Below are 11,458 nucleotides of genomic sequence, written 5' to 3'. Positions count from 1 at the left end.
GTCTGTAGTGACGCCTCTAGCACTGAGATGCAGTGTCTTAGACCGCTGTGATACAGCCTGGATCCTAACCAGGGTGTCTGTAGTGACGCCTCTAGCACTGAGATGCAGTGTCTTAGACCGCTGTGATACAGCCTGGATCCTAACCAGGGTGTCTGTAGTGACGCCTCTAGCACTGAGATGCAGTGTCTTAGACCGCTGTGATACAGCCTGGATTCAAACCAGGGTGTCTGTAGTGACGCCTCAAGCACTGAGATGCAGTGTCTTAGACCGCTGTGGCACTCAGGAGCCCCCCTCATACCACACAAGATGAAGACACAAAAGAAGTGAGAATTCTTAGTAAAATATACATGTTTTATTATAGATATAAAATGTAACAGTAACTGTTAAATATAACAGATGTGATCAATGATCTGATCATACACAAGACCTTTATGAATAAAAGGGTTAAAACATGTGATTTCTGATGCTCATACAACAAGATTATACCATTAAACTCTGCCAACACAGATGATTTCATATACAAATAGGTTATGTAAAATAATAAACTAGGTGGTTCCAGCCCTGAATGCTGATTGGCTGACAGCTGTAGTATGTCGGTATGACAATAAATAATATTTTTACTGTTCTAATTATGTTCTAATTATGTTGGTAACCAGTTTATAATAGCAATAAGGCTCCTCAGGGGTTTGTCATATGTGGCTAATATACCATGGCTCAGGGCTGTGTCCAGGTGCTCCACATTGTTTATATCCTTCATTTATTATACTTTTCAGCACAGAGAAATGTCTGATAAAATTCAGGTAGTTGGATAAACTTAGAGATAGCAGTGTTCCAGCACGTTTGCATTCTCCTCCGTCAATGAAGATAGCAACACAAACTCTTCGTCCCGTGTAGCCTTGTGATGAACACTATTCCTATGACCTTTTCTTCTTCAATTGTTCCGCTCTCTCCCTGTAGAGAAGAAATAAAGTTATGTCATCCATTTCTTATACCATCGTTTTACCTAATATCCTTATGATAAACCCTAAACACACTGTCAGTATAATTCAATTCCATGGAACCAAATCATTTTATCCTGAATAAATATGAATGAATTCTTACCTCAGCTTGCGAACAGCTTTCATAACCCAGCCCTTGGTGGGATCCACACATGGGAATCTCCCTCTGACAGTGTGGAAACTGGAAGAGAACATGTTGAAGAGACAACATCAGTCAATCATCAGTGCTTTATAGGCTTACATCTCTATAACATCACATCGCAAATGAATCAATGCAACTAGCATCAAGTTATCAAATTGTTTTACTTCTGTTGTACATTTATTTTATACTTAATGATATACTTAAATTGAAGAAATACTACATGTGTTACAATGAATCTTTTCATTTTACTTGCAATTTGTCCCAGTTCTACTGTTAGGCCTTCCAGAGTCACTCACATGATGGCATCAATGTTGCACCCGTCAATCACTGTCTGTACGGAAAAGCCACGGATGAGAGGAATGTCTATCCTACCCTGGGAGTAACTCGTACAACAGCCTCTAGGAAAACCTATTGAGCAAAAAGACAAGAAACTTTATCTTGTAAAGCAATTCAAAAACACCATTTGCAAAAAACAAGGAGAGGGAGACAGAGGCAGGCAGACAGACAGACGGACTGAGACAAAACTTTCACATCCAATATTGACCTTGTTTAGCTGCAGAAACCTCGACAGCAAACAGTCCCACAGTCAGGAGCACGAGCAGCACAATAACAGGGGCTCTGATCTGGGCCATCTCTTCTTCTGTGGTGCTGTGATGTGATGAGCTGCTGTCTTCAGACAAAGAGCTTCAGTGGCTGTGTGAGGTCCTATTCCTCACCAGAGCCATATATATACTCCTGGTGCAGGTAGAGGCTTATTCTCTGAGAGGGAGAAATGGGCTTTCCTTTCCACGCCTTAAAACCAAAGTTCCACGGCAGAATTTCCCCATCACATTCCCCAATGAGCAAAAAAGGGAAACAAGATTCTTGAACGGAACAAGAGGGGGAATGTTTGAACAACTTTTACATGTTTATTTACATACAGCATTTATTCTGAGCTGATTGAAATGCACAACAATATTAGTGTACCTAAATGATTGTACCTTTGTTGAAGTCTCCTGGGTTAAGGAATACATTTTGGGATTATGTTAAGTGAGTTTGTGTTTTATATTATATCTCAGTATTTCATTATTCTGGTACTGGGGACCCAAAGGGTTTAGTTTTGCACTACACACCTGATTCCACTAATTACCTCATCATCAAAACCCTGCTCAGATGTTGCATGCATCAACCAATGGTTGTGTGGGATGTCATCGACCGTGCTGTCAAGCACCAGATTGCTATAACATGACATGTGGTTAGTTCATACTTAAAATACCTATCCAGGCTTTGTAAGATCTAGCATGCATCAGCAACACCTAGGCAGAGGAACACTCCCAATGATTAGTGGAATCAGGTGTCTCGTGCTTCGGCAATAACAGAAAAGTGCACACCTTTTGGGTCCCCATTAAGAAACACAGTTCTATCCTATGATCCTATATGAACTAGTTATAAATACAAGGAGTGTAGGGTGAATTACATGCCAACCACTGTACCTCAATTGAACATTATATCAATTCTATATTATAATGTCCTTTAACCCTCATAACCAAAGGATGTGGGAGATGTGTCAATCATATAAAAACCTTTGTATTTTGATTCAGACAGAGAATAACTGTGATCTCAAATGAATAGCCTGTTTACGCACCCATTCATCAATCTAAGTGGCAGTAAATACAATCCCCATCAAAATACGTCAGTTTAAATTAGAGATATCAGATTTTTGAATGAGCTGCTTCTCAATCCACCACATCTACATATGCAGTGAAAGATGTCAGACCATGAGAATTCCCCAAAATCTGTCTTCTCACAAAAACATCTGTAGCATCTGAATGGTTCTCCAGATCTCTGTTTTGATCTACGTCCCCCACAAGTAACACTGATGTGTCAACTTCTGTCTGTAGTATCTGAACCGTTTGGACTAGAAACTAATACTCCACTAATACCACACTGACTCTCACCAACACAATGGTGTTCTCCGTTTTTCTCTACGAGCCCCACAAGTGTCACGGGACTCATCTGAAGGTACCAACACAAATGAATAGACGTATGGAGGTAGTTTTGTGCCACCAAAAACATGGGGATAAATATGTATCCCAAAAAACCTAAATATTTCCTGAGTTTTCTCACATGTCCTAGATATATAGGACAGAAGCTTTTAGGGGTTTTAACACCTTTGCTGTGGTTATGTGTGTATGTGTAACCATGTACCATGTATGTGTAACCATGTACCCACATCAGTGAAACCACCACAGATCATATCATAGAACATACTGTATGTACAGTTATCAGATGTATCAGTTGGTCTAGGAGGAAACACAGTGCATTGTGCGCCACACAGAGGAGGCTGATGGAAGGAGCTATAGGAGGACGGGCTCATTCTAATGGCCAAAATGGAATTGATGAAATGGTCCCAAACACATCAAACACATGGAAACAACGTGTTTGACTCTTTTCTATTGATTCCATTCCAACCATTACAATGAGCCTATCCTCCTAAAGCCCCTCTCACCAGCCTCCTCGAGCGCCACAGTGATAAAGTCTATTGAGTCAAACCATGGAACTGCCCCTGTTTATGTCCTATGAAGCTGTGAAAGGGCACATTTGGGGTGGTGATATTTATAAAAAAATATGTGATGAGTTAGATATCAACCAAACCAGAGAATCACCACAGAACCAGTAAAGAACTTTAATTTCACCACAGGGTGTTGCACTGAGGATGAGCAAGAACTTTTCTTTACAAGACGTATGACAACAATGATGACATAATGACCCCAGGGCTCTGAGTTGTAATTCCTAATTCTACAGCTCTGACTGATGGTCAACATTCTATACTCGAGGAACACTCCTCTAACCTGTTCAGCAGGGAATTTCAAATGGCGAATGTGAAGGGGAACTTTCAGGTGTGACTTTGTTTGGGTAGTAAATACACACAGCAGGGAAATACAAGAGGAATTCAATCTCCTATCTGATCAATCTAATTGTCATGTCTGTGTGTGTGTCTGTGTCTTTGTGTGTGACTTAGACCTCGTGCACTGAAGTACGTGGATGTGGGCTGTTTGGTGTAGCTTGTCTTGATAATATGGTTATTTTCTAGATCAGAGGAACACAGAATGTGTTGATGCCTCAAGTCAAATGGGGAAAAGTGTTTCTGTGACAACTAAAGAGGTCACGATGAAGGAGTTTTAACAGTTCCTCTTCAGTTGTTGCATCATAACTGTGTCCCTGTGACAACCTCAACCTTTTCCCCCTTGAGTTTGTCACAATGCATTAATTGGGACATTATCATGTTTATATGAATATTGAGACATTTAACACACTGGTGCTGTTTTTTTGCAATGTATAACCTCACACAACTACCATGCGAAAAACCTGGGACAAAGTGGGAGGATCCTCTACATTCACAGAACAATTGAAGACCACTTCAATGAGCTGAGGAGATGAGTAAAAGTTGAACTCTCACACCCACTGATAGTTGCTTAATATAATATAGAACTCAAAGGATTCCTGCAATTCAGAAGTTCATGTTTCATATCATTAGCTCTTATTACAGTAAGATGAGATACATGGAAAGTACAGTGTCTTCAGAAAGTAACTACACCCCTTGATTTTGAACCACATTTTGTTGTGTTACAACCTGCATTTAAAATGGATCAAATGTAGATTTTGTGTCACTGGCCTACACACAATACCCCAAAATGCCAAAGTGTAATTGTGTTTTCAGATTTTTTTCAACAAATGATTAGAAAAGGAGACAATAAGTATTCAACCCCTTTGTTATTGCCAGCCTTAATAAGACCAGGAGTACGTTTGTGCTTAACAACTCACAGAATAAGTTGCATGGACTCGCTCTGTGTGCAATAATAGTGTTCAACATGATTTTTGAATGACAACCTCATCTCTGTACCCCAGACATACAATTATGCTTAAGGCCCCTCAGTTGAATTGTGAATTTCAAACACAGATTCAACTACAAAGACCAGGGAGGTTTTCCAATGCCTCCCAAAGAAGAGCTCCTATTGCTAGATGGGTCAAAATAAAATAAAAAACAGACATTGAATATCCCTTTGAGCATGGTGAAGTTATTAATTACAATTTGGATGGTGTATCAATACACCCAGTCACCACAGAGATACAGGCGTCCTGCCTAACTCAGTTTCCGGAGAGGACGGAAACCACTCAGGGATTTCACCATGAGGCCAATAGTGAATAATAGTTGAATAATGGCTGTGAAAGGAGAAAACTGAGGATGGATCAACATTGTAGTTACTCCACAATACTAACCTGTAAGGACAGACGCTGGGAGACGGGAAGCAAGTACAGGGAGCGAATATTTAATCAGTAATGGACATGAAACAAAACAAGGCCAGTGTCTGGACAAGAGGAACACAATCACATCAATGCTGAAAGGGGAAGAAACTGAGGAAGTGACAGATATAGGGGAGACAGTCAATAAGGTAATAGAGTCCAGGTGAGTCCCATGAAGTGCTGATGCACGTAACGATGGTGACAGGTGTGCGTAATGATGGTGACAGGTGTGCGTAATGATGGTGACAGGTGTGCGTAATGATGGTGACAGGTGTGCGTAATGATGGTGACAGGTGTGCGTAATGATGGTGACAGGTGTGCGTAATGATGGTGACAGGTGTGCGTAACGATGGTGACAGGTGTGCGTAATGATGGTGACAGGTGTGCGTAACGATGGTGACAGGTGTGCGTAATGATGGTGACAGGTGTGCGTAATGATGGTGACAGGTGTGCGTAATGATGGTGACAGGTGACAGGTGTGAGTAATGATGGTGACAGCTATTACAGCGGTGAATCTTTCTGGGTCCCTAAGAGCTTTGCACACCTGGATTTTACAATATTTGTCCATTATTCCTTTAAATATTCTTCAGCCTCTGGTAAGTTGGTTGTTGATCATTGCAAGACAGTCATTTTGAAGTCTTGTCATAGATTTTCAAGGTGATTTAAGTCCAAACTGTAACTAGGCCCCTCAGGAAAATTCACTATAACTCCTACATACAGTTGGCCTTCTAATCACAACAGACTAAATGTGTTTGAATTGAACAATCAAACTTCTTTTTAAGGCTACTTGTACATTACATCACATCGTCACACAATCCCAACGTTACGTAATCCTCTATTATACAATGATAACGTCTCCCTTAGAATTTTGCTGACATGCATTTTTTTTTACCATAATTTAACTAGGCTGTCACGCCTTGGTCATTGTATTTTGTGTTTTCGTCATATATTTGTTCAGGCCAGGGTGTGACATGGGTTTATTTAGTTGTCGTATTGGGTGTTTTGTAGGCATTGGGATTGTGGTTGATTAGGGGTGTGTCTAGTTTAGGCTTGGCTGCCTGAGGCGGTTCTCAATCAGAGTCAGGTGATTGTGGTTGTCTCTCTATTTAGGTAGCCTGTGTTTCACTGTGTATTTCGTGGGTGATTGTTCCTGTCTCTGTGTAGTGTTCACCAGACAGGCTTTATTAGGTTTTCACGTTCCGTTTGTTGTTTTTGTATTTGAATAGTTATTTCATGTATCGCTCTTCTACATTAAAGACATGAGTAACCACCACACTGCATTTCGGTCCGACTCTCTTTTTCGACAAACGAAGAACGCCGTTACATAGGCAAGTCAGTTAAGAACAATTTCTTATTTTCAATGACGGCCAAGGAACAGTGGGTTAACTGCCTTGTTCAGGGGCAGAATGACAGATTTGTACTTCGTCAGCTCGGGGATTTGAACTTGCAACCTTTCAAATACTAGCCCAATGCTCTAACCACTAGGCTACCCTGCCTCATCATTGTATAGTTGCCATAAATTCTTAATCCGGGCCCAGAGTGGAAGGGAGTTTACCAAGGTACCAACAATGTGACCTATGTGTCAAACTTCCCTGACCCAAATACATGTCAAGACTGAAGTTTCCACCTTGTTCCACAACCACTGGGTCTGCGGTCCAGAAAAGGGCATCATATTTCCAACTGAGAAAGTATTTAAACTAGAATTCCAGATCATTGGATCAGATCATCTTGGAATCTCATTCTGAGGAGAGAGTTCCAGGTATCTGTTGAACTACCTGCCTCGACCTGCCTCGGCCTCTGAAGCTGACAAGATGGCAAAGCTTGCTGTGACTCTCTCTACTCTGCTGCTGCTGTTGTTGGCACTGATGCCTCTGGGTGAAACTAGTAAATAGGACAGGAACTGTCATCTAATGTGCTGTTCGCTGGAGGCTCCTCTTCCTGGATCATCACTGGAGGCTTTGTGCCATGGATCATCACTACAGGCTCCGGGCCATGGATCATTACTGGAGGCTTAGTGCCATGGATCATCACTGCAGGCTTAGTGCCATGGATCATTACTGGAGGCTTCGTGCCATGGATCATCACTGGAGGCTTCGTGCCATGGATCATCACTGCAGGCTCTGGGCCATGGATCATCACTGGAGGCTTTGGGCCATGGATCATCACTGGAGGCTTCGTGCCATGGATCATCACTAGAGGCTTTGTACGTGGAGCCGGAACAGGTCTCATCGGACTGAGGAGACGTACTAGAAGCCTGGTGCGTGGAACTGGAACAGGTCTCACGGACTGGGGAGATGCACTGGACGCCTGGTGCGTGGAGCAGGCACCGGATACACTGGGCCGTGGAGGCGCACTGGAGGTCTCGAGCGTAGAGCTGGCACAACCCGTCTTGGCTGGATGCTTACTTTCGGGGCACTGGCACAGGACGCACTGGGCAGTGAAGGCGCACCGGAGACACAGTACACAGAGCCGGCGCAGGATATCCTGGGCCGAAGAGACGCACCGGAGACCAGGAGCGCTGAGCCGACACCATCCGACCTGGTTGAATGCCCACTCTAGCACGGCAAATGCGAGGAGCTGGCACAGAGCGCACCGCTGTGAATGCGCACTGGAGACACAGTGCGCATCACCGCATAACACGGTGCCTGACCAGTCACACTCTCCCTACGGTTAGCACGGAAAATTGGCTCAAGTCTGTGTTGGACTTGGTGTAGGCTAGCCTGTGTTGGGGTTGGTGTAGGCTAGCCTGTGCTGGGCTTGGTGTAGGCTAGCCTGTGTTGGGATTTGTGTAGGCTAACCTGTGCTGGGCTTGGTGTAGGCTAGCCTGTGTTGGGATTGGTGTAGGCTACCCTGTGCTGGGCTTGGTGGCAGCTAGCCTGTGTTGGGCTTGGTGTAGGCTAGCCTGTGCTGAGCTTGGTGTAGACTAGCCTGTGTTGGGCTTGGTGTAGGCTAGCCTGTGTTGGGATTGGTGTTGGCTAGCCTGTGTTGGGCTTGGTGTAGGCTAGCCTGTGCTGAGCTTGGTGTAGGCTAGCCTGTGCTGGGCTTGGTGTAGGCTAGCCTGTGTTGGGATTGGTGTAGGCTACCCTGTGCTGGGCTTGGTGTCAGCTAGCCTGTGTTGGGCTTGGTGTAGGCTACCCTGTGCTGGGCTTAGTGTCAGCTAGCCTGTGTTGGGCTTGGTGTAGGCTAGCCTGTGCTGAGCTTGGTGTAGACTAGCCTGTGTTGGGCTTGGTGTAGGCTAGCCTGTGTTGGGATTGGTGTTGGCTAGTCTGTGTTGGGCTTGGTGTAGGCTAGCCTGTGCTGAGCTTGGTGTAGACTAGCCTGTGTTGGGCTTGGTGTAGGCTAGCCTGTGTTGGGATTGGTGTAGGCTAGCCTGTGCCCACGTTTCACACCTTTCCCACACAGGGCTAATGCAGTCATGTTTGCTGGTTAGGCTAATTCTACATTAATGAAATGATTTCAGCATGAGGAGAGGAAGAAAACAACTCATTGAATCATACTAAAGACTGCATTATCATTGAAACATGACAAAAGAAGCCTACGTTGATAATAACTTATTGACCACCATATCTTCTCTAGGGTAGGGGGCAGCATTGGGAATTTTGGATGAAAAGCATGCCCAAATTAACCTGCCTACTACTCAGCCATAAAAGCTAGAATATGCATATAATTAGTATATATGGATAGAAAACACTCTGAATTTTCTAAAACTGTTTGAATGATGTCTGTGTGTATAACAGAACTCCTATGGCAGGCAAAAACCTGAGAAAAAAATCCAACCAGGGAGTGGGAAATCTGAGGTTTGTAGTTTTTCAACTCTTGGCCTATCGAATACACAGTGTCAATGGGGTCATATTGCACTTCCTAAGGCTTCCACTAGATGTCAACAGTCTTTAGAACCTTTGATGCTTCTACTGTGAAGTGGGGGCAAATGAGAGGGGAATGAGTCAGAGGTCTGTCAGAGAGCTCAGTCTCGCACGTTCACGTGATAGTTAGCATGCGTTCCATTGCATTTCTACAGACAAAGGAATTCTCCGGTTGGAACATTATCGAAGATTTATGTTAAAAACATCCTAATGACTGATTCTGTACTTCGTTTGACATGTTTCTACAGACTGTAACGGAACTTTTTGACTTTTCGTCTGCTCCTAGTGATCGCGTGTCATGAATTTAGAATACTGGGCTGAACGCGCTAACAAAAAGGAGGTATTTGGACATAAATTAAGGACTTTATCGAACAAAACAAACATTTATTGTGGAACTGCGATTCCTGGGAGTGCTTTCTGATGAATATCATCAAAGGTATGTGAATATTTATAATGCTATTTCTGACTTCTGTTGACTACACAACATGGTGGATATCTGTTTGGGTTGTTTTGGTCTCTGAGCGCTGTACTCAGATTATTGCATGGTTTGCTTTTTCCGTGAAGTTTATTTGATATCTGACACAGCTCGTGCATTAAGGAGAAGTGGATCTAAAATTCCATGCATAACAGTTGTATCTTTTAGCAATGTTCATTATGAGTATTTCTGTAAGTTCATGTGGCTCTCTTAAAAATCACCAGATGTTTTGGAACTACTGAACATGTATTGTGTAACATGAAGTCCTATGAGTGTCATTTGATGAAGATCATCAAAGGTTAGTGATTCATTTTATCTCTATTTCTGCTTTTGTGACTCCTCTCTTTGGCTGGAAAAATGGCTGTGTTTTTCTGTGACTTGGCTCTGGCGTAACATAATGGTTTGGTTTGCCTTCGTCGTAAAGCCTTTTGAAATCGGACACTGTGCCTGGTTATACAACAAGTGAATCTTTAAAATGGTGTAAAATACTTGTATGTTTGAGGAATTTTAATTATGGAATTTATTTCTGTTGTTTTCTGAGCGTCCCACGTACCCTAGAGAGGATATATTATTGATTAAATTCTGTATCAATGAATGAAAAAGAAAATATGGTTATGAGACTCGCTGGGCTGTCCACGTGTAACATGAATGCTCACGGCAGATGTTGGATCAATATCCACCTTCGTGACATGGCACGCAGGCACACACACACACACACACACACACACACACACACACACACACACACACACACACACACACACACACACACACACACACACACACACACACACACACACACACACACACACACACAAAGAAGTTATTAAGAACCTGGTTCAAGGAGAACCCTTTTGGGTTCCATGTACAACCCTTTCCACAGAGGGTTCAACATGGAACCCAAAATGGATCTATGTGGAAATAAAAAAGGGTTCTTGGTGATAGGGATGAAGAGAGAGAGAGGAAGAGAGGGAGAGAGGGAAAGGAGGTAGAGAGAGAAATGGGGAGAGAGGGAAGGAGAGAGATGGTGATAGGGATGAAGAGAGAGAGAGGAAGAGAGACGGTTAGGGGGGAGAGAGGGAAAAGGAGGTAGAGAGAGAAATGGGGAGAGAGGGAAGGAGAGAGATGGTGATAGGGATGAAGAGAGAGAGAGGAAGAGTGGGAGAGAGGGAAAAGGAGGTAGAGAGAGAAATGGGGAGAGAGGGAAGGAGAGAGATGGTGATAGGGATGAAGAGAGAGAGAGGAAGAGAGGCGGTTAGGGGGGAGAGAGGGAAAAGGAGGTAGAGAGAGAAATGGGGAGAGAGGGAAGGAGAGAGATGGTGATAGGGATGAAGAGAGAGAGAGGAAGAGAGACGGTTAGGGGGGAGAGAGGGAAAAGGAGGTAGAGAGAGAAATGGGGAGAGAGGGAAGGAGAGAGATGGTGATAGGGATGAAGAGAGAGAGGAAGAGAGACGGTTAGGGGGGAGAGAGGGAAAAGGAGGTAGAGAGAGAAATGGGGAGAGAGGGAAGGAGAGAGATGGTGATAGGGATGAAGAGAGAGAGAGGAAGAGAGACGTTAGGGGGGAGAGAGGGAAAAGGAGGTAGAGAGAGAAATGGGGAGAGAGGGAAGGAGAGAGATGGTGATAGGGATGAAGAGAGAGAGAGGAAGAGAGGCGGTTAGGGGGAGTGAGGGAAAAGGAGGTAGAGAGAGAAATGG

The 11,458-nt window shown here is 43.6% G+C and overlaps 1 protein-coding gene across 1 annotated transcript; it reads right to left on the bottom strand.

Moving 5' to 3' along the window:
• Positions 1-338: 338 nt before the first annotated feature.
• On the bottom strand, positions 339-1,889 carry LOC118373386 (C-C motif chemokine 20-like). Its single transcript, XM_035759499.2, has 4 exons — positions 1,685-1,889; positions 1,437-1,548; positions 1,102-1,179; positions 339-951 (listed from the first exon to the last, which is right to left on the bottom strand). Exons 1-4 carry the CDS (start codon positions 1,770-1,772, stop codon positions 915-917), a joined length of 315 nt encoding a protein of 104 aa, XP_035615392.1. The 5' UTR covers positions 1,773-1,889; the 3' UTR covers positions 339-914.
• Between the last annotated feature and the right edge of the window lie 9,569 nt (positions 1,890-11,458).

This window comes from Oncorhynchus keta, chromosome 23 (genome assembly GCF_023373465.1).
Source record: "Oncorhynchus keta strain PuntledgeMale-10-30-2019 chromosome 23, Oket_V2, whole genome shotgun sequence".
Taxonomy (NCBI): domain Eukaryota; kingdom Metazoa; phylum Chordata; class Actinopteri; order Salmoniformes; family Salmonidae; genus Oncorhynchus; species Oncorhynchus keta.
Note: the sequence above shows the minus strand (reverse complement) of the source record. Positions and strands in the feature narration are given on the sequence as shown.